Source organism: Cupressus sempervirens, chromosome 3 (genome assembly GCF_028749045.1).
Source record: "Cupressus sempervirens isolate cs-2001-9-10 chromosome 3, ASM2874904v1, whole genome shotgun sequence".
Classification (NCBI taxonomy): Eukaryota; Viridiplantae; Streptophyta; class Pinopsida; order Cupressales; family Cupressaceae; genus Cupressus; species Cupressus sempervirens.
This window is the reverse complement of record NC_143120.1, coordinates 647,596,022-647,620,699: the sequence shown is the minus strand read 5'-3', so window position 1 is coordinate 647,620,699 and position 24,678 is coordinate 647,596,022. Positions and strand designations below refer to the sequence as shown.

At 33.5% G+C, this 24,678-nt stretch overlaps 1 protein-coding gene and 1 long non-coding RNA gene across 3 annotated transcripts in view; one reads left to right on the top strand and one right to left on the bottom strand.

The window, feature by feature from the left end:
• Positions 1-372: 372 nt before the first annotated feature.
• LOC149568364 (uncharacterized) overlaps positions 373-24,678 on the bottom strand; it is a 39,464-nt gene continuing 15,158 nt past the window's right edge. The window contains exons 3-4 of one of the 2 annotated variants that reach the window (XR_016362541.1): positions 992-1,057; positions 373-801 (exon numbers count right to left, since the gene is read on the bottom strand). This is a non-coding gene — a long non-coding RNA (uncharacterized LOC149568364). Of the gene's footprint in view, positions 1,058-24,678 lie in introns of both variants that reach the window. The other variant, XR_016362540.1, reaches the window with a different exon arrangement.
• LOC149568365 (gibberellin-regulated protein 5-like) lies at positions 21,575-24,167 on the top strand. The gene is made up of 4 exons (XM_089821304.1): positions 21,575-21,745; positions 22,361-22,411; positions 23,596-23,626; positions 23,744-24,167. Exons 1-4 carry the CDS (start codon positions 21,653-21,655, stop codon positions 23,908-23,910), a joined length of 342 nt encoding a protein of 113 aa, XP_089677430.1. The 5' UTR covers positions 21,575-21,652; the 3' UTR covers positions 23,911-24,167.

Below are 24,678 nucleotides of genomic sequence, written 5' to 3'. Positions count from 1 at the left end.
ATAAGCTAGGGAGTGAGACACAATAGGGTACATTGAAAAACATACATCCATAGTGGGTAGGGCCATGCCCTATCCAAACCCCATCCTACCCTACTCCAAAACTCCTCGTCTCGAGTGAGGCATTCAAGAAGTTTTTTGAAGGGCCCATTAAAATAATACATGACACCCATGACAGGTTGGTTGTCTTGTCAATATGACGATGACAAAAATCTATTGGTCATCAATGATTTCCCTAAAGTTTTTCATGTATTAATGCATGAAACAATGTGAACCTAGGCCATTTGAAAGAACCGATCTTCTATAACTCACAACAAGCATTCAATAGGTCAATGTTTTAACAAAAGAGCGAAAACCTCTTTATAGACCCACAAGTTCACAATACTTTCTTCAATTTAATACACTTATCTAAATGGTTATTGAACTTCTAGAAAAATATGTGCCATAAATAGTTATAGCCATATATCATACTCAAACTAGAAGAGGCCACGTGAAGCTTAAACTATATAATTTTCTCACTAGCCATAGTGCCAATGAAAGTAAAGGTTGACTAGATCATACCTTATAAGTCTTAGCTACCATTTAGATAGGTTTGTTCATGCTATTAGCTAACAATGAAATTTGATATGTTCCCATCATGTTTATGATGCCTCCACTCTCAACCACATCATCTGGTCTAAAGATTACCAACTTCACTTTCACCATGGTATATGCCACACTTTTTCTCAACAATAAACTTAATAGGGGCACCCACTGTGACAAGTTGCTTTGTCATCTCTATGCCTATGTTATTTGGCCTTCCTTCTACTTATTTGGCCAATACCAACACCATAGAAATGAAGTCAAATGCTAAAAAGGTTAAAAAGTGATCCTCTTTCATATACAAAAACTTGCTACCAAGCTAAAACATACAAAGAAATCACAAGCTCTATAAAATAATAGATCCAAAAACTAAACCTTTGAGACCAAAGCTCAACAAGTTTCAAGTAACCACCTGGTTGTAAGAGCTCCCTTAAAATTTAGTCAAATCTCTCTCAAGAAGCTAAATATGTCTTCCATCCTGCACTTCATAAGGTAGAAATGAGAAAAAAATACACAAACCATTATTCCATTAATATATGTATCAATGCTCTTAACTAATTCAACCCTCCCACAAATATTTTAGAGTTTTGTTAGTTGTGCAATGGTTCAATCTACAAAAAAATTCCATGTACATGTTTGTAAAATAAATCCTTAGGTATGTAATTAGTTTGCATGTATTAATGGTGGCTTCACTAATCAGGGCTTGATTTTAGTAATTTGAACAGGCAAAGAAAACTTGAATATACTGATGAATAAGGAGTTTCATAGACAAATTAAAGATAAACATGTTGCAACTCTTAATGAACTAAATCCTTCTATTCTAGATATTAGTTCAACATCATTAGTAGGAATGAATGGGGTTCATATCTACTCCCTTAAGACAAAGGGTGTGGTCTCAGGTCCAAGGGGGAAATCTAGTAGCTCATGGAATTTAGAAGATTGGGGTTCAATTACTAAAGGGTCCCAAAGATTAAGTAATCCCAATATGTCTACTATTAATGGCGATTTAGTATCTAATATCTCAAAGTTTGGTTATGTCCAAAATATCACTCCAATGAATATAATGCAATATGATAGTTCTATTGATTCTACACCCACATCATCTGCCAGTTCATATACACTAGTACATCAATTACTGATTATGCAGAGTTTTTGATATTTGATATTTGAATTCTACATGTTAAATATAACTATAGACATAATATTAGTCTCAACCTCAAGAATTTTATATTCTATTAATATTTTCTATTATGAAAAGAACTCTCCAACCATAATTTTCTTGATTGCATAAAATGGTTGTATAAAAAACTTTGTGAATCATTCATCAAAATTTTTTTTTTTTTTTTTTAGCATTCAAATTGAGTATGCAGCAGACTTCTTCTCTATTGAGTGAAACAAATTCATATTGATAGTGTTAGAAAAATTCTTCTAGTTAAGAGTAAGACCATTGATAGATGACTCTTCAACTTTATAATCTCAACAATTGATAATATCTAAGAAAAATTCTTCTAGTTAAGAGTAAGACCATTGATAGATGACTCTTCAACTCTATAATCTCAACAATTGATAATATCTAATTAACATTGACATCTAACTGATTTGAAGACTCCTGTAATTTCAATCAAAATTTAATCAGGAGAAAAATATGAACATAAATTCCATCAGTAAAACCTCACAAGAAGCAAAATATCAAGGTAAATTCCATCACTAAAATCTTATCAGAAGTTAAATCTTAAGACCAATTGCATCACTAGAATCTAATCATAATAAATTTGAATGCAAGCAAATAAATTAAGCTATTTCCATTGGGTCAAAACTTTAAAGTAGCCACTCCACAAACTTTTGAGGACTAAGTTTATTCAACAAGGCACTTGTTGAAATTTTTTAAGAAGATATACAATTTATAGGTTTTTTCTACAAAATTTATGATTCTTACCATGTCCTTGTAAAATTTGAAAGATAAAGTCAACAAAGCATCTCTCAATATCAATAAATTTTGATTATGAGAAGTATTTCTTCCGTTACTACTAGTTTTTGTCATTTTCTAAGGGTACATAAATTCCAATTTATATTAAAACTCTAGTATAATTGTGCTTTTATGGAAGTCATTCCAAAATTTATGATTCTTACCATGTCCTTGTAAAATTTGAGAGATAAAGTCAACAAAGCATCTCTCAATATCAATAAATTTTGATTACGAGAAGTATTTCTTCTGTTACTACCAATTTTTGTCATTTTCTAAGGGTACAGAAATTCCAATTTATATTACAACTCTAGTATAATTGTGCTTTTATGGAAGTCATTACAATACATATGATAGAAGTACTCATTTATAGATCTTAAATGAGACATCAATACTAGGAAAATTGATATTAATAGTAAGATGAGATGATGTTTAATAAGGATCAATTGATTACTCGAAACAAAATAAGTTCCATTGCAGAAAAAATGTAATGCTTGACCTTACAATTATGTAGTGTAGGGGGGTTGATGTAATTGGCATATTCATCAATTATCATATTTCTCACATCCACTGCTAGAACAAAAACTAGTGAATGTAGAGAAGTTAAGAAAATTGAAGCCCAAAAATATTGATGATAGGCCATGGATGGAAGACTGAAAACAAAATTGATTGTACTTTTTATTTGGCCATTATTCGTATTTACTCATTCTGTAAGACTGTTAAAGTCCTCAAATTTTGAGATTGTAATCTTGTTATAAGGATAATAATATTGTTAAGTTTTGTACCAAAATACATATTAATAAAGAATAAATAATCGTAGAACACATAAGACAAGAGATACCGTGGGAAAACCCTTCTACTCGATGATGTGAACTCAATGGAACTTTGCAAACACTATATCAAGCTTCTTGTTAGGTCTATTGGACACTATTGGTCATGAGAAAATCCTATTTAGCATACTTCTTTCATGCTTTGATGTGAGGGTTTGATAAAACCAAAATTGACTGCTTTTGTAAACATGGTTGTTAAGTTTTGTTTTGCCAAGTCTTGTACTTGTTCTTATCTAGCATTGTAGGAGATGTTCATGCTCTTGACTAACTTATTTGGGCCTAGAATGATCAAACAAAACAATTCCAAACTCCTTTTGCCAATCGCTTTCCAAACTAGCGGTATACTTCTTTGTAGCCCTTTTTGCAATTAGCCCTCCTATTTAGGTTTTTGACCATTATCTGGCAAACTTTCTTAACAACCTACAAGACAAATAACCATTTAGGATACCCATTTGGACTTTGCAAAGGATTTTGGTAGTTTGGACCTTTGATACTGCATGTACAATGCATTTCCCAAAAATGAGGGTTTCTAAGGGTTTTGTGGCTTTTCTTGGTTGTGTGCTCTAAATGGACTTCTAACTTTCTTCAACTGATTGGTGGAAATACCTATTTGCTGTGTATGGGCCTCCATTCATTTCTCTTTCATCTCCAAAAGAAACCATGTCGTGCAATCTTCCTTCCTATGCATTTACTAGGCTTATTTTGTCATTCATTTGTAGTTGGATTCACTATCAACCTACCTAGGGCTTGCTGGTAAAATTCACAAACTGAATATTTTTAGCTCCAACCTTTTGCATTGTAAAGTACAAGGACTTTACTTCTTTTCCCCAAGGTTTCATCAATTTTTAGCTGTCAGAAATAGAGATAGACTACATTTTGTAAAAACCACCCAGTTATGAAGGAAAACTGACAGCATTCAATGACTTTCAATAAAATATATATGAGACTCAATAAAATGCAATCAAAACCTATGTAAAACAAAGATAACAGGTATTACTAACCCCTATTTACAAAGAAATTGTAGAACTAATGACTGTTCACATGATTGAAGGTTACAAATAGCATGAAATTTGTCAAAAACTCAGCTTTGGCATTCAATCTTGTGCAATAACTTGCTTCCAACCCATACAACTACCTTTTGAAAAGGATTATATATGTTTTAGTGATCATTCCAACTTTTAGAAGGGCAGAGATAACTTTTATGTGAAAGTTAACCAAGTTGCAAAAAGTTGCAACATTGCAATTTTAAATTTTTTGCAAAGTTGACATCTTCATGACAATTTTTGGCTTCCTTGCCACATATGGATATAAAATGCATGTTTGAGACTTATCCAAACATATTCTACCTATATCCATGTTGTTTTCCATGTTTTGGCTATTTGACCACCTTTGACCTCCTAGGAAGATTTTTGAGGTTTTGATAAGGAAAATGCTTCCAAGATGCAACATAAACCAAAATATGAAATCTATACAAAATCATACTCTTATTTGTTCCATCCTTATTGGAGAATCTATACAAGGAACAATAGAATAAAATATCTAACAGAAAAATTCCAAATAGCGAATCTTGAAAACTTGGTTAAAACATTGAAACTTGTTTTAATGACTTCAATGTTGAGGTTTGATGATTTTGTTTTAAATAACAAATTATTTCCTATAATACCACCTATTATATAAGTGCCTACAAGACTGGTCCCAATGATAGTGCATTTCTCTGTCAAGACATAACTAGTAGATTATTTTGGAAAGGATTACAAAAATGTTTTAGCTATTCACAAGAAGTTGCCACCAAATGGTATACTTTTATTTGTGATAGGGCAATCAGAGGTAGAATTCTTGTGTAAGAAGTGGAAATAAAACATTTGGGGAAATGATAAAAAATAATGCTAAGTAATGGTCCTTCCTCATGTGACAAGCTCATTTTCAGATGAAAATAAGTTAGCAAATCAAACTGACATGGAGGAAATGGTTCAAGTTGTGGATGTCGCTGATGAAAAAAAGATGTCCAAAAGGATTTATGGGTTTAATACATATGATGATGATGAATTTGATGATAAGTTAAGGGAGAATTCATAACTTTTGATATTGGATTTGATTCAATAATGAAAATGACCCCTTGATAAAACTTTGCAAAGTGCATCTTTCTTAGAGAACTAGGACGTGTGCTAAGATATACAATAAAAATTAAAAAGTTTAAAATTGTTTCTAAAACCCTAAGATATGCATCAAGAAAAAAAACTTTTTTTTATCCACCTTCATGAATTCTTGGTGCACACAAATAAGAAAAATAAAGGAGCTTTCACGACTACTGTATTTTTCATGAACAGACTTGGAATTCTGCCTGGAAGCAAAATTGAGATAACTGTGAGTATTACATGGTGTAGAGTATAATACTCTTGTTTTGAATGCAATTCAAACTGACTAAACATATTACTAGTGAATGGGGAAAAAGCATGTTTGTGTGCCACAAATTAAATTGACTCGATATGCCTGTGCATCTTCTTGTGCTCAATAACCAAAGAAGCAATGGCGGTAATTGAATTAAAAATCTCTAGAAACGTATCGCAAATCTCTTTAACCCTCATTTTTTCTCCAATGAAGGTGAATTTTTCCACCAATCCTCTACCTTCTGCCCTTAATCAAAGACTAAAATTAAATTTGTTTGTTGTATATAACACCCTAATATCTCGTATGGGTACTCTATTTCGATCATTGATATTAATTAATTAAGCATTATATAATTATTCTACTTTTTTTTTTTTGATGAATAGTCCTTTTTTATTAATAAAAATATACTAAGAATACAATTCACAAAAAAGGGTAGGGGGATACAAGATCATCCCGCAAATGAGTTCACACGGCTACAGCCATAGTCACCTTGATTAACTAATATATTTTATGTGATGCCTAGAAGATGGTAAATTCACCCTGTCATTAACTTTTAGTTTAGAAAATTAAAATAGTTTTAATTTTAAATTCAAGCTAATTAGAATAATAATTTAGGTTTTTAAAGATGATGGTAAATTCACATTATTTTTAACTTTTAATTTAAGAAAATAAAATAGTTTTAGTTTCAAATTTAAGACAATTAAAATAATAATTTAGGTTTTTAAAACAATATGTTAATTTTGTTGTAAACATTTTTAAATTTTGAAATATTTTTTGGATTTGAGGTAGTCTTGGGATGGTTGACCTTTCAATTAATTAATAACTTGATTAACTAATATATTTTAGGTGATGCCTAGAAGATGGTAAATTCACCTTGTCTTTAACTTTTAGTTTAAGAAAAGTAAAATAGTTTTAGTTTTAAATTTAAGGCAATTAAAATAATAATTTAGGTTTTTAAAGATGATGGTAAATTCACCTTATTTTTAACTTTTAATTTAAGAAAATTAAAATAGTTTTAATTTCAAATTTAAGATGATTAAAATAATAATTTAGGTTTTTAAAACAATATGTTAATTTTGTCTTACATGTCTTAAAATTTTGAACTAACTTTTGGATTTGGGGTAGTCTTGGGATGGTTGACCTTTCAAAAATTCTCGGTGTTTCATCAATGACTCTGTGACAATCACCGAGATATAATGAGTGCTAATTGATGTTACATTCATTCTCGTGAGAAATGGGTTACAATCAAACAAAACATTTAAGGACTTGTCAAAGATTGAATGTCTCATTTGATCAGATTGAGGAACTTATCATATATTAATGATTCAATGGTTTCCTGTTTGAGGGATGTTCTTATGTGGAAAAGCCTTTAACATGTTGTTTACATCATGAAATGGTGATTGGATCAATAGGATCCTAAGAAATTTATTGGTCTGTATGATTCTCTACATCAATTAGAAGGGATTGTTAATCTCTTAACATTGCGAAGAGTAACCCTTTTGTTTGGATTGAGGTTGTTTGTTAAAGAGTGGCTTGTGGTGAACTTGGTATTGTTGACACAAGCTTTGGCATGATTATTAAGAGAAATGATAAAAGATAGTAAGAAAATTAGGGAAATATAAGTCGATCAATAAAGTTGTAATGTTTGAAGGCCTTGAGAGACCTAAAGGTGGAAACTAACTTCCTCTTGAACCCCTTTAGGTGGGTATTATCCCAAGAAAACAAGAAGAATAACACATTTTACTAAGAAATTGTTCTAAATCCCAACCCCGCTACATCACAATCCACGGGGTTAGATTCAGTACCTAGATGTATGGAAATTGAATATCAATTAGTCATATTATAATATTTACAAGAGAAAAACAAAGTCATATGGAATCTCATACATAATTAGCCATGAAAATCATTGTCATAGAAGAAAATAAAGGTTCTAATAATGAGAAGACCTCCTTCAATATTGGTGGAAGAAGGCATTGATAAAAATTTAATGCATCTCAAACAAATAATAAAGGAAAGAATGAGGTTTTACGATTGGAAGTTTAATGAAGTTTAAATAGAATAATTTTGTTATGGATATTATACATTTCAAACTAATAATGTATTAAATTAAGATTAATAAACAACACGCTAATATAAAAACAAATTGAAAAAAAAAACATAAATCTTAATCAAGATCCTTAGATGTGATGCTTTCCATTAAGTTCCCAATCAGTACCTAATATTTGGGTACATGTAATAGTACCTAATATATATTACAGAGGTATGGGTATGAATACCCATGAAATACATGAATTCAATAATATATTAAAATAAAAACACAAGGAAATGCAAGATTGAATAATTTTGGTTCTATATCACAACACATTGCCTACATATCTATTTCTAATCATATACTCTTATATCTATCATCAAGAATCTGATCTATCTTGTTATAGTGATGAAATATAAGCATGTCTCTATAAATTCAATTACATGACTTATAGAGAATAAAATCATTGGCATTTATTGTCCTCTAATGTCACTTGTTTGGCATGTTTCATGCCATCACAAGGTCAATGTCAAATATTTGCATTTTCTAACGATGAAATGTACTAAAAAAATTCAAACAACTTAAAACCTTTCACAATCATCAATGTAATCAGAAGAAGAAACACAAAATGTTCCAATTATCTATGAAAGTATAAAGGGATTCAATTCATTCTACTATAGATATTAGGGGAAACTAATACTTTCATCAAAATATTTTTCAAATGGAAGAAATAATACTTCTATATTAAGCATAATATAAATGTATTGTCACACTTAAATTTTTTATGACAACTCCTAACCATTAAGGGAATGAAATAAATTTAACCTAATCGATTAATAAAAAAACCTTAGAGGAAGTACAAAAGACTAATTATTAGTGACTAAGTATCCAGCCAATTATTTAGTCATTTACTTGGTAGTGTATTAGTTACTTGTATTTATGTGACTGATTATTAGTGACTAATTATCCAGTCACTTATTTAGTCACCTATACTTGTAAATTGTAAAGAAATACTAGAATGTGATCAGTTTTAGTCATGTGACTAAATGTTTTAGTAGTGCGACTAAGAATTTTAGTCACATTATCACTTATTTAGTCACCTATACTTGTAAACTATTAAGAAATAGTGGAATGCGATCAGTTTTAGTCATGTGACTAAAAGTTTTAGTTACATAGTCACATATTTGCTAGAATGTACTAGTGTATATGCTAGACCTATCAAAAGATGAAGACACTTTCATAGGCAATTTCATTTCTAATGAAGAAGTCATTGAAATCATCTTCGAAGATAAGGAGACTATTAATGATATAATTGCAAATGAAGAGAAAGAGAAGGCAAAAGAGGAGAAAGAAAAAGAAGAGATAGGAGAAAGAAAGGACATATAATGTAGAAGAGGAAAGAAAAATAGTGATTAATGAAGGAAAATCTTCAAACATCATCACTAGTAGTTTAGATAATCAAATCAATACTCATCCAATATGACAAGTCACATATACTTTTGTTAAGGATCAGATGATAGCAAGTGCAAACTTAACAACAAGAAAAATAAAAGCTACCACTAGAACACCTATTCAATTCGGGATAGTAGGATTTTTGGAAAGTGACCTTAGCAAAGTCATTGTGAGCATAGATAAAGATGAAAATTTTGAATAATGTGATGAATATCTCTATGGTGACATTTTCTACATCTACGAAGAAATCAAATAATAAAGTATGAGCATTGAGTAGAGCATTGTGCAGTGTGACCAAAGAAGTATCTATGCATATGATATTCCAAGGTAATGATGTATTCATAATTTGGATAAAGTGCTTAATGATTTTGATGCAAATTTTATCTTGCTTGTACAAGCAAAAAAAGTTAAAGATGAAAGGGACTACTTAGTAGAGAAATTTCAGAAGGTACATGCCTCACTTGCTACTGATGTCAATCTTATATATTGATGCAGGAGCATCCTAGGTGTAAGAGAAATCTTGCATCACCCAAAAATATTTTATTTAAGTTATTTGAATAAGGGTTGTCTTAATGAAGATTTGTTGTCTATGGAAGCTTTCTACTTAGTAAGTTAGTCATACAAGCTTGGAAAGTCCTAATTTTAGAGGTGGATGCTCATCTTGGATTTTTTAAGTCCACTAGTTGAGGCTTAGTGTCATATCATGAGTATTCATGGATTTATTGCAGATTTTTTGTGTGCAATTTTGGTATAAAAACTCCAAGCTCACCATTGAAGGCCTAAACATGCCTAGATGAGGCCTAAAAAATCGATGAATAAGCAATTTGCACAAATCCAAGCCTATAGATCAGAAGTTGAGATTTTCAAAAAGTGGTTATAATAGCCAATCAAAGCAACAATTCAAGAGTTATGGCCTTCTGAAGTTCGGTCGACCAAAACTTCCAAAATAAATGTCAAAAATATATTTGGCCAACTACATATGTATTGTTAGGGTTTGTTGGTCCTAGGTATTAAGTTTGAGTGTTTAGAACCTTCTCAAGCAGTATAAAATTGTCTATTTAAGAAGTCCCCGAACATTGTCTAAAACAACTCTAGGTGATAGTTTGCAGCTTCATCTTGTAGATTTCTGTAATGAATGCACCCATGTGGGTTAGCATATTATAATTTTGAATTTTGTAATTCTGAATTTTGTAATTATGCATTTGTGGCAATAATAAGAGGCTCATATTTTGTTCTCACAATTTTTTGTTATTTCTTTGTTTATGTTATGTGTTTATGGTATTAAGGGGAGCACCCTTCATCAAGTGGTATTAGAGATGGAGTTCTTGAGAGTGTAAAAAAATCACCAACTATGAGGCAGTTACACTAAGACCGTGGTTTGGGTTGAGCATGTAGATAGATCACCGATTGTGAGGCAGTTTGCACTAGGGTTTCAACAAAAGTGTGAAAATGCCTCCACAAAGAGAGCATGGTAGAAGAGTTGTCGATACTACACTTGAGAGTTTTAAAGCCCTCCAAAGATAGATGCAAGCATTGGAAGAACAAATGTGCAGTGGAATAAACCTTTCCATAAGAGATGAAAGAAAGGATGAGGATAAAGAAGAAGAAAATGCCGAAGTAGAGGTAGTTCTAAACCTAGAGGAAGAGAGGCTTTTTAAGGCCATCTCCAATATTTTAAAAAGACCTAAGTTTGAGGTTCCCAAATTTTCAATAAATCTTAACCCAGAGGAGCTAATTGATTGGATAAATGAATTGGAGGAATACTTTGAGCATGAAGATATTGAGGATCCTGATAGGGTCAAGTTTGCGAAGGCAAAACTGAAGGGACGTGAGAAGATCTAGTGGTAGGAGATTCAGTTGGAGAGAAATAGAAGAGGAAAGGACAAAATCACTAGATGGGATTGGATGATAGCTAGATTGAAGAGATAATTCATTCTTGTGGATTATGAGTTGAATCTACTAAAGAAAATGCAAGGGTTTAAGAAAGCAAGAAGATATGTACAAGAGTATACTGAAGAATTCAACTAAGTTCTCATTAAAACTAGCCATGCAGAAGCTGATAAGGAGAAAGTTGTCTATTATCTTAATGGGTTAAGGCCAAGCATTTAAGAGGAGTTGAGCTTGGTTCAAATGACTAGTATTGAGGAGGCATAAATTTTTTCCCTAAGAATAGAGGAGAAGTTGAGCAGAAAGTTTGATAATAAAAATAGTGGAAGAGGCCACGGTAGAAGATTTGGTAGATGACCTTATGGAGGTCAAAATGATCAAAAGAACAAGGATTAGGAAAGAAGTAGCAGTCAGAACTAGAGGGGGAACAATTCCAATCATTTCCATGATCAAAACAATAAAGATCAAAGAAGGAGGGAAAGAAGACAAGGATCTGGAAGAGGAGGCTTCCATGGGAAAGTTTTCACTATAGTGAAGAAAGGCATAGAGAACTTGAGTGTTCCCAGCACCAAGGAAGGATAGATCGGAGAGCAGAAGGTCAAGCAAGAGTTGCACATGTTGATAAAGATGTCAAATCATCACATTTTGAAGATACTAAAAGAGGAGAAGTCCTAGTTAACAGAAGAATCATGTTGAGTGGTGAGAATGAACTTGATCAAAGAAGGAGCTTGTTTTGTAGAAGCTCCAGATGTGAAGATAAGTGTTGTGATGCGATCATTAATGGTGGAAGTACTAAAAATCTGGTATTAGAAATGATGGTCACAAAGTGGAAGTTGAAGAGGCGAAAACACTCGTGTCCATACCATATTGCTTGGGTGCAAGATGAAAACAAGGTCGTGGTTAGTGAGTAATGCTCACTGGAGTTCAAAATCCAAAGCTACCAGGATTAGTTGCTTTGCGATATCATACCAATGTCCATGTGTCATATGTTATTGGGTAGGTTGTGGTAGTTTGACAAACATGTTGTGTATGATGGGTGAGAAAATGCCTTCACTCTGACCAAGGATGAAATGAAACATAAGTTGAAGTCGTTGAAGGAGAAAGAAGAAAAGGTGTGTAGTGTTGCCAAAATATGTTTTTTTATGGGAAAGAGTTTCTCAAAGGTATGAATCATAAGCATATGTGTTTTTTTGTAATCCCAAAAGATGGTAAAGAAGAAGTAGAGGAGGTACCTGTAGAAGTTGTAGATTTGTCAAGAGAGTTTCTTGATATTGTGTCAGATAATACACCTAATGGATTACCCCTAGTGAGGAAGATCAGTCACCAATTTGATTTGATTCCAAGAGCTAATTTTCCAAACAAGGTAGCACACAGAATGACAATAGAAGAAAGTGAAAAGTTGAAAAGACAAGTTTATGAGTTGTTGCAGAAGGGGGTGATTTGAGAGAGTCTAAGTCTATGTGTTGTACCAATAGTATTAGCACCAAAGAAGAATGGAGAATGGAGGATGTACATAGATTCATGGGCTATCAACAAAATCATAATCAAGTACAAATTTCCATTGCCAAGAATGGATTATATTATAGATTGTATGAGTGGAGCTGTGTATTTCACAAAGATAGATCTGAAGAAAGGGTACCATCATATTCACAACAGAGAAGAAGATGTGATGCAAGAGCATCAAGCTTGGATTTTGGTGGACTTATGATTTTTTTGGTTGGGGATTCATTCAAGGCATATTAGGGAAACTTTCCTTAAGAGCATATAAGGATTGGATGGATCGTGTTGAAGTTAGAGTTGTTTTACCTTGCAACTAGAGTTGTATTTTATATTTTTTGCGTGCTAGTTGTGGGTTGTGTAGTGATTGATCCTTAATGAATCATACATTTTGCATTTAGGTTCTTAAAGAGGACCTAAAATACTACCTCCAATTAAAATCGCAAGTCCTAATTCATCCAGAGTTGGGAGATATCATCGTTTTCCTTAGGTATCAATTTTCAGCCAGTTCTGCATGAAGCATGGAGTTTTTCATCTTGCGTAGTTTTTTATGATGAAATGGGATCTTGTTAAGTTAGAGGCATGTTATTGGGTCATGTGTGGACCTAAATATAACTTGAAATTGATTTTTTTTCATATTTTCTATAGTTTTGGTTTACTCTTCCAAGGTGGACCTATAATGCAATTAAATGCTTGACTAGCCAACTTGTGGCTTAGCTAGCTAAATAAGGAGGTTAGGTTGATGTAGAAAATGATGAAGGTGGATTATTGGAGGATTAAAAATCCTTAGTAGAGGAGTAGCTGAGATAGTGAAGTTTGAGAAGCGCTAGTGGTTGTGGCTTAGAAACGAGGTTACTTGGTGGCTTGCGAGCACAAGTTTAGATTTTGCTGGAGGTTTCTACCAGATTGTTGTTATGTTACAGATCTATGCCAGCTAGGATTAAGTTGGATCTTGAGGGATCTTGTAGAATTAATATTATAATTGCTTGTGTATTTGGCCATAACCCAGAAGGCCTTATAATCAGGCATGTTGGATTTAAATCTTATGATTCTATATTAAGAATTGGCACTATTTTGGATCTAAATCTTTGTGTTATTATTTATATTCCATTGTGTGGTTATTTGTTGGGGGCTAGGACATCTCCATTGGGGATTCTCCCACCTTTCACTACATCAGGTGGTATAAGAGTGAACATTTGATTTGAGTGGGGATTATCAGAGAACAATTGTTCTTGAGCATGTAGACAAATTGCTGAAGTTAAGGCAGTTTACACTAGGACCTTGGGTTGAGAGAAGTTAATCTAAGAAGATCTTGATATGGTGGTGATTATGTTGAGGATTTATTGCTTTGGAGTCCTAGTTTGTGATTCTTGGTATGGGGTGGTAGATTGTGATATGACCTACACTTGTAGAGGACTTGCAGATGGATCGATGGATGTGAAGATAGAAGGTTGATCTTGTTGGAACATGATTGTAGAGAGTTTTTGTGATGTGTATTGCAGATCTTTGTTCCTAGACTTGTGATTTGTTCTTGGTTGTTTGAACGAGGTGGTAGGTTGCAATCTAACTTGTAGACAATTTGGGTTTGTCACAAGGTGCGTGGGAAGGAATTTTTGTAGAGCATTTGTGAAGATCTTGGAAGATGCTTCCGAGAGGATTTGACCCTAAGGTGATTGCAAATCTCCATGATGTGGTGGAAAAATAGATTTCATAGATGTCTACTTGATTGGAAGCTAGTTAGATTGATCGAGTTAAGGAAGGCATGGTTGAGTTTCATAGAGATTTATGGAGTTGGAGTCTACCAATATGGAAGAGAGTTTTTTGGTCGGTTAGAAGACTTGTCTGAGAGAGAAGAGGGCATGTCAAGGTCAAGGTGAAAGTTGGTTTTGTTGATTAGTTTGTGGAGTCTAATGTGAAACCTATAGAGCAACTTAAGCCTATTGCTGAGGATATTCCTAACCTTGTTAATGTTGGGATGGATATTTTTTTTCATGATCAATTGGTTGAGTTTGACATGGAAATTACAAAGCACTTGGTTGTGGATAATCAGGTTGCTATTGGTCATGAGTTACATGTTGTAGAGAATCTTCTTGTGAGAAATGAAATCATTGGCATTGTGAGTTTGGCATGTGTTTATGGAGATCTACATTTTGCTATTGATGTGGAGTTTGATGTTGCTAGTATGGATTCACTAGTTGTTGATTTGGTTTTGGATCTACATGATACTGTGGATCTATATGTTCATGATTTTCTTATGGTTGACATGGTTGAGGATTTACATGTTGTTCTTATTAGGGATTTGAGATTAAGTGTTTCTAACTTGGTTGTGGAGTTACATGATGTTGCTATCATGGATTTCATGTTTGAGGATATTGTTGTTGCTTGTTTTGATCTGTTGTAGAGATTCTTGATGAAGTATTATATTCAGTTTGTTCCTAGGAGTGAACATCCTAATTGAGTTGCTAAGACTCACCTAATTCTAATTTTTTAGTGCATGAAGCATATATGGTTAAATTTTTGATTTTTTCTCTTATCCTTAATGGTTTGGAAGCCTTTGGTGAAAATGAAGATGGTTGCAGATCTTTCTTTGGGCATCAAACTATGGGACATACTTTTCTATCTACCAAGGGAGTCTGATGCAGGAGCATTGAGCTTGGATTTTGGTGGAGTTATGATTTGTGTGGTTGGTAATTTTTTCAAGGCATATTGGGGAACCTTTCCTTAAGAGTGCATAAGGATTGGATGGATTGTGTTGAAGTTAGACTCGTTTTACCTTGCGATAGGAGCTATATTTTCTATTTTCCATGTGCTAGTTGTGGATCATGTAGTTGTTGATCCTTAATGAATAAAACTTTGTGCATTTAGGATCTTAAAGAGGACCTAAAATACTACCTTTAGTTAAAAACACAAGTCCTAATTCATTCGAAGTTCAGAGAAATAGTCATTTTCCTTAGGTATCAATTTTCAACTAGTTTTGCATGAAACATGGAGTTTCTCGTCTTGTGTAGTTTTGTATGATGAAATGAGATCTTGTTAAGTTAGGGACATGTTATTGGGTCATGTGTGGACCTAACTATAACTTGGCATTGCATTTTGTTCATATTTTCTATAGTTTTGGTTTACTCTTCCAAGGTGGACCTATAATGTAATTAAATGCTTGACTAGCCAACTTGTGGCTTAGTTGGCTATATAAGGAGGTTAAGTTGATGTAGACAATAATGAGGGTGGATTATTGGAGGGTGGATCATGTAGTTGTTGATCCTTAATGAATCAAACTTTGTGCATTTAGGATCTTAAAGAGGACCTAAAATACTACCTTTAGTTAAAAGTGCAAGTCCTAATTCATTTGAAGTTGGGATAAATAGTCATTTTCCTCGAGTATCAATTTTCAACTAGTTTTGCGTGAAACATGGAGTTTCTTGTCTTGCATAGTTTTGTATGATGAAATGGGATCTTGTTAAGTTAGAGACATGTTATTGGGTCATGTGTGGACCTAACTATAACTTGTCATTGAGTTTTGTTCACATTTGCTATAGTTTTGGTTTACTCTTCCAAGGTGGACCTATAATGTAATTAAATGCTAGACTAGCCAACTTGTGGCTTAATTGGCTATATAAGGAGGAAAAGCTGATGTAGAAAATAATGAGGGTGGATTATTGGAGGATTCCACATCCTTAGTAGGGGAGTAGTTGAGATAGTGAAGTTTGAGAAGAGCTAGTGGCTATGGTTTAGAATCAAGGAGGTTGTTTGGTGGCTTGCGAGCACAAGTTTAGATCTCACTACAGTTTTCTACCAGATTGTTGTTATGTTATAGATTTGGGCTAGCTAGGATTGAGTTGGATCTTAAGGGATCTTTTAGAATTACTATTGTAATTGCTTATGTATTTGGTTGTAACCTAGAAGGCCTTATAGTTGGGCATGTTGGATGTAAACCTTGTGATTCTATTATGAGAGTTGACACTATTTTGGATCTAAATCTTTGTGTTATTGTTTATATTTCACTGTGTGGTTATTTGATGGGGGCTAGAACACCTCCATTGGAGATTCTCCTACCTTGCACTACATCAAGATGAGTGGAAAGTTGGCTTCAAGACAATGAAAGGATTGTACAAGTGGTTAGTCATGCCTTTTGGGCTAACCAATGCACCTAGCACTTTCATGAGGCTCATAAATGAGGTATTGAAGGAGTTTCTAGGTAAGTTTCTCATTTTTTACCTAGATGATATATTGATCTTTAGTAAAACATTGGAGGAGCATTTGATGCATATTCAAAAGGTGTTTGATAAGTTGAGGGAAGAAAAGTTGTTGATTAACCTAAGGAAGTGTAGTTTTATGAAAGAGTTGGTGTACCTAGGATTTGTAGTCTCAACAGAAGGTTTGAAAATGGACCTAGAGAAAGTGAAGGCTATCCTTGAATGGCCTAATCCAAAGAGTGCTACAGAGGTAAGATCTTTTTATGGATTGGCTAGTTTTTATAGAAAGTTCATAAGAGGTTTTAACAATATTTGTAGACCCTTGACTGAAACAATGAGAGGGGATAAGAAAGAATTTAAGTGGAATATAGGTGAAAATAAGAGTTTTAATCTATTGAAACGAAAAGTTATAGAGCAACCTTCTTTAGCACTTCCAAATTTTAACAAGGTGTTTCAAGTATATTGTGATGCTAGTGGTACTAAAATTGATAGGAGTTGTTTTGAGTCAAGAAGGTAGACCTGATGCTAATTTTAGTGAGAAATTGAGTGATGCCAAAAGAAAATATTATGTTTATGATCATGAATTTTATGCTATAGTTCAAGCATTCGAGAAGTGGAGATACTATCTTCTTCCTAAGGAGTTTATTTTGTATATTGATCATCAAGCTTTGCAATATTTGAATAGTCAAGGAAAATTAAACCAAAGGCATTTGAAGTGGGTTGATTTTTTCTAGAGTTATACATTTATTTTGAGACATAGGAGTGGGAAGTTTAACAAAGTTGTAGATGCTCTTAGTAGAAGACAACATTTGGTGATAGAAATACAAATTAAGGTGGTTGGGTTCAAGGAGCTTAGTATTTTGTATCCAAAGAATCCTAATTTTGGTGAAGCATGGAAGCCTTGTACATAACCTATTACTCTTGACATGAAAAAGTGGTTAGATTTCATAATCCAAGATGGTACGTTGTTCAAATGGAGCCAATTATGCATTCCAAGAAGTTCAATGAGAAAGAATCTCATCAAGGAGAAGCATAGTGAAGAATTGGCTAGACATTTTGGTAGAGATAAAACCATTGCTTTGGTTGCTAAGAATTATAACTGGCCACAGTTGTACTAAGATATGAAGAAGTTTGTACAGAGTTCCAGAGCATGTCAAATGGCAAAAGGAGTGAAGTAGAATGTGAGGTTATATATGTCATTGCCTATACCTGAGAAGTTGTGTGGGGATGTCAGTATAGGATTAGTTCTTCACCAAGGACTCAATGGGGGCATGATTCTATTTTTGTGGTGGTTGAAAGGTTTTCAAAGATGACACATTTCATTCTTTGTAAGAAGAGTAGTGATGTTGTTTATGTGGCAGAGTTGTTTCTAAGAGAAGTAGTGAGACTACATTGTCTGCCAAAGAGTATAGTTTCAGATCGAGATACCAAATTTGTTGGGTATTTCTAACATACATTGTGGAAGAAATTGAAGATACATTTGAAGTTCAGTTCATCACATCATCCACAAACTGATGGGCAGATAGAAGTTGTGAATCGCAAATTGGGAAACTTGCTAAGATGTTTGGTTAGAGATAAACCAAAAGGATGGGATCTAATTTTACCATAGGAAGAACTTGCATATAATAATTCTATCAACATGAGTATTGGTAAATTACCATTCCAAATTGTATATGAGAGCAGTCTCAGAAATGCTTTTGAACTGAGGCAGTTGGATAAAGGAGAGATAAGTAGTGCTGAAGTAGAAGAATTTGTTGAATATTTGAAGAACATCCATGAGGAGGTGAGGAAACGCATTATAAAGATGAATACACAATACACGGATAAGGTAGTTGTGAAAAGGAGGTATAAGAAATTTCATATTGGATATTAAGTCATGGTTCATTAGAGGAAATAGTGTTTTCTAATGGGTACATATAATAAGTTTAAAATGAAGTTTGGATTGTGCAAGATAGTGAAAAGGCATGATTCTAGAAATGCCTATGAAGTGGAGTTGCCTACTGAATTGCAAATTTTACTAGTATTTAACATTTCAGATTTGATAGAGTATAATGAAGGAGGTGATGGAGATGAAGTTGCAGAAGTGCAATGGAGTATTCCAGCAACTAGTTCAGCCACAAAAGAGATTGAGGAGATATTGGATAGTTGTGAAGGCACCCATGTGGGTTAGCATATTTAGTTCTAAATTCTTTAATTTCACATTTGCAACAATAATAAGAAGCTCATATTTTGTTAGATAGCAAATTATTGTTATTTCTTTATTTTTGTTATGTGTTTATGGTATTAAGGGGAGTGCCCTTCATCATAGATGATAACATTAAGGACATCAAGGCATGTGTTAATGAAGGAAAGAGCTATATAATATCTTCTAATCATGTTAAGGATGTGGATAAATGTTTTAAAGCATAGAGAAGAAAATCTTGAGAAGTTAGCAGAACATTTTGAAAAATCTACACAATCTATCATAGATTTTGATAAACATGTAAGTAAAGCCATGCAAAAATAAGTGTTTTACAGAAGGAACAAGATAGAGTAATTCAAATATTTTCCATTTTAAGAAGTCTTCTATCACCTAAGCTAGATGTTATCCAAAATAAGCTAAATCTATTGGAAACTTTCAAGAATCATATGCAATATGAACCCCCAACAAATTTGCGCATTGTGTGGACAACTGCAAGTGGAAGATAAATTGAAGAAGTCATGGGATAATGATTTTGCAGCATTGAAATTAAATTTTGATGATACCTTAAAGTTGTATAGCTGATGTAATGTAAATTTTGACTTGTACATAGTAATTTTGTATCTTGCCTTTGCCATTGATGTTAGAGGTGTGGGGGGCGGGGGGGTAGATGTAGTGAAAAATGGTATTAAGGGAAGTATGTATAGAATAGAAATATATGTTGTATAAAGAACAATTTTGATTTAAAATTGACACTTAGTCATTCTTCACAAAGTGTTGACATCAATGTCAAAGAGGGAGATTGTTGGTAAGTGAGCAAATATTAGATGCATCGATGTTGGCATTGATGGAAACATAAACATATGATAGAGTTGCTTGACTTAATGATCAGTTTTGGTTGAGTACAGTCATGAAAAATGCCTAGGTATAATACAAGAAAATAGGGTACAATCGAATAGTTTTGATTAACGAGCATGGGATACTAATTATGTATAACCAAAATTTTGGATACTGATTATGTATAACTAATTATGTATACTAATTTTGGATACTATTTATTCTATGGTTGGTATGTGTTTGGGCTTGAAGCAAGTGAATTAGTACATTGTGAAGTCATCTAGAGAAAACTCAAAAAGATTGGGTATTTTGATCTAATAAATTGAATTGATTTATCATTTAATTATTTGGAGTTATAGAGATGACATCCTAGATGTTAACCCTCAGTTAGCATGTCTTAAAAATTAATTTTGGAGTATGTGCTACACATTTTGTAATTGCTTTTCTGGTAGCATATAAGAAGGATGATTTTTGTATGCGAAGATGTGGATTGAATAACAAGATAGGATAAAAACTAGACGTGATCCTATGATGGATAAATGCGAGACTAGATGTGAATCAAATTAAATGTAAGACTCTATGTTTGTAATTAGGCATTGTGATGTTGGAATTGTCATTTTAGAAATTACTACTTCTATGTTTGTAATTGGATAGTGAGTCCTTATTCAGAGGTGAGCTTGTACCTTATCTTCACAACTCGTAAAAGGGTTGAGACCTCTAACAAGGTTTAGTTCTCTATTAACAGCTAATGTACGAAATGTATGTACAAACTCCTAACAGAGTCAAAACTCCTAACACACTATTTTCACATTAGTACATTGTTGTGGGTACCATCCCCATCATAATTTTTCTTGACCACGATTTCTTCGAAAATAAATCATAGTATTATGAATTCTCTATTACTTTACGTTTTACTATTATACATTTATATATGTAAATGTTTGTGATTAAATTTTAAAATTATAAATGAATATAAAAACATTACAATACTGATCTATATCGTGACCACAGATTTTTCTCATTAAGAATTTATAAGTTGAGTGTCTCCCTTCTAATTTATCAAGGCTATCTATATTTTAACTACATTTTCAATTCCTAATAATTACGACATCCATATGTTATCTTTATGTTATATGTTAACCTGCCTTCATACCATATCATGTGATTTTCTTAGTCAATTATACGAATCCTACTATCACACGACTAGTTCACTAAGATATCACATTCCACCAATCAATCCATTACTAAGAGAGAACAATTGGAGTAAAGGTCAACCTAGGGGAACACACCCCATTTAACATACCAATAATCCCACAGTGGTATATATAAATAACATCAACCCATCAGATATTAGAAAATAGAGAAGAAATCAAGTGTGAACAGGAAAATAATATGCATCCCATCAATTAATGAGCATAATTTAACAAGTCCAAAGTGACAAATTAATCTAATTGCCAGGCTCGTTTGGTTGTGCACATAGCTAGCCAATTATCATTATGATCACAAGATTGTATTCTCGTGTGTGAACAAATTTTTCCTTCTCTTTCCTACAGATTTGTCTTAGATCAGAATGTAAGCACATGATTTGGTTGGATCACTGACCTCATTTTCAAACTGTGGACCCGGACTTATGTCCTAAACAAAAAAGTTGAAGAACAAAAGTAGTGCAGGCTGCTTAACTTTTGTATTTTGGGAGTTTCCTAATCAAGCCAAATAATGCTGTTTCTAACCGACTAAAGATCACCCTACTGTATTGCCCCTCTATAAATCGGTTCTTTGGCCTCTCATGAAGTTGTTTTTGGAAGTCTTTTGCTTATCATGGTTTTGTATTGCATAACCAGAATGGCAAATGTTGTATCATTTGGTGTTTTTTTTCTTGCTTTAATGGGCTTCCTTGTATGTGATATTAAGGTACATTGCAGCTCAGAACCAATGATGACAATTCTAATATAGGTTTTTTTGTTCCCAGTTCTTGACTGATCTCACATAATACTACAGTCGGATTCTGTTTAGATCACAATTGATCAGTCACAAAGGCCACAATGATGTTTTATGTTCATAAGTCATATATGGTTTTTTTTTCGTTTTGATCTTTTGGACATGCTATTGCTTCACCTTCTAAAGTTTGGTAGTACTAGATTTCAGAAAGATGTACTGTCAGAGGGAACACTTTCTGTTTTCCTTCTAAACAAACACAATCCTGTAATGCCTTTCTCCTCTTTAAACCCATCAGTACAATGCTACTTCAGTTCTTTTTTACTAGTTGTTTACTGATCTCACACAATGCAACAATGGGATTCTTTTTAGATCATAATTGATCAACTACAAGGTCCCATTGATGAGCATAAATAGTAATGATTTTCTGCTTTTGTTCTTTTGAGAATGTAATTGTTTCATTTTCTAGAAGTTGGTAATATATAGATTGCAGAAAGACGTACTGTCAGAAGGAGCTGTTTTCATGGCAATAATATTTGCTCAGTATGAATTTGGGATTTGGATTTTTAATAAGACATGGAAAATTTTCAGGCAAATATGCAGTATAGCAACGAGGAGTCACTTTTCATGGCACAGTTGGGGGTACGTTTTTCCTTTTCTTTTATGGACTCAATTTCTTGTGTTTAATTAAATGCATGAAATTTCTACATCCTATATTAAATTATTTGATGGTTTCTGGATTTCACCGTCTGATCAATTTCCATGATTTATAATCAGAATGAGTAAGCTTGAAGATTGAATTCTTAAGCTCAATTATTCTGATGATGCATACTGAGAAGCTTTCCTCAGGCTAACAAAAGTTCAATTTGTGAAAGAGAGTAGTCCTACGATTGGAAAATACAATACAGGAAATTATTTGATAGTTTCTTTCAGATCATATTCCATGATCTGTAATCAGAATGAATAAGCCTAAAACTTAGAGCTTGTGTGTTTTCCAATATAAATTTTAAAATTGATTGTGTGATCAATCCGACCAACCATTAATTTGAAAGAACATTTGAGCAAATATACAATTCTTATCTTCTCCACACTCTTCAACTTCCAGTAACAATGCAGTAACCTCAACAGCGCTTCGTACTGCATTATTGTAAAGGTTTTAAGTGACGACACTGCTTCCTCTTCTACACATGGTAGCTAGTCCAACTTCCCCACCTTCACGACGAAAATACCTCAAGCTTAGGAAATGCTCCCCCTTTGCCAAATCTTTTGGGAACTTTCTATGTTAAGGCAATCGATTTTGATCTGGTCATCATGTCATGGGGCAGGCTTTCCATATTTGTGCGGTGAAGATGTAGATACTCCACCCGTCTCATGATTCCCAGCATTCATTTGTCGAATTATTTCACAGTTATTTTGAAACCCTAACCTTTTGAGTGGTTCAGGCTGCCCATTATCAGATCCTTTAAGATCTAATATTTGAAGGATTTCACAGAGTTGGGCAGTGTCTCGATTGGTACATAGCATATCCTGAGTCAAACTAAATGCTTCAAGCATCCCATGTTTGTTTTGGCAATGACTGCAGAGCAGTTCATGACAAATCCAGGTCTCGGAGAGAGGGTATTCTTCCAATCACTTCATGTGTTTTCCGATCATGGGACTACCTTCTTGCCAATTTAACCTTTGTCAGCCCGAGGAGAGCTTCTCAACCAGGACTTGACCTTGTCTGCGCAAACATACCAATAAACTGATCGTGCTGATCATTTTTGTTGATTCTACTCAGAATAATTGTTTCTGTAATGCTGATCATTTTTGTTGATTCTACTCAGAATAATGGACAAGGAAGACTTAGACCTGCAGGTTTGTCAAACTTTCTACATTTGTCCTTGTTACTAATTTTGTTACCTTTCACTCAGTATTCTTCTAGATCATGTTTTCTATAAATTCTTTTTGATGTTTGTTTGATTTCGGATGCAGATTGTCTCCCAAGATGTGATGACAGATGTCATACAAGGCCTCCTGCTAAGAGATTATCATGTTCATCTGACTGCCAGACATGTTGTGCTGAGTGCCTCTGTGTTCCCCCGGGAACTTATGGAAACAAACAAGTGTGTCCCTGTTACAATAGAAGGAATTGCCCTTGACTCCATCAACTGCCTTCCAATTTTCAGCTGAAGCGCCTTCTTGCTATCTGACATTGATATTTTCAGCGGCAAATTACCATGTTAGATCTCCAAAAATGGTAATTTTAAGTAATGTAACCAATGGCGTTCATAGCCCTTCTATGTGAGAGATGGTCAAATGGCTTTCCCGGAAGATTGAGATAAAAATTGTAATGTAACATCCCTACTTATGGGATTGAGGAGTTTTAATCCAAGTACTACTATACGATGCTATTTAACTGAATTGTCTCCCTGTAAAATTTAGTTTTAACTACTACGTGCATCTATTTAGTTCCATCAGGCAACGAATTTATTTATTCCTTTTTTAAGATTTGTGGTTGAGCATACCAAATCTATAGAAGGTGTACTTGATACTTGGGGTGGGCTTGAACTGGAGGGTAGATAAATCATTTGTATTATATCCTTGTTTTTAATTGAATTTATGGGAAGATAAAAAATAAAGCAAGGCAGTACACAGACTGTCAAGAGAGAAAAGAAAGGGTACCGCTGTCAAAACAGCATAACTATGACTACACACAGTTACAAAACTCTAAAGCCACTCATAATATATCTAGTCTAATATATTTTTTGATCATCTGTCCAACATTTTCCCTTTCATGCAATTTAAACAAAGAGACCCTTCTCTCTGTTAGGCACTAGGCAGTCGTCTTCCATATGCACACGGTTGCTGTCTTGCATAGGCAGCTTCGATTTCCCGGATTCCTCAAATCACTCTAATCTTTAGCCGGC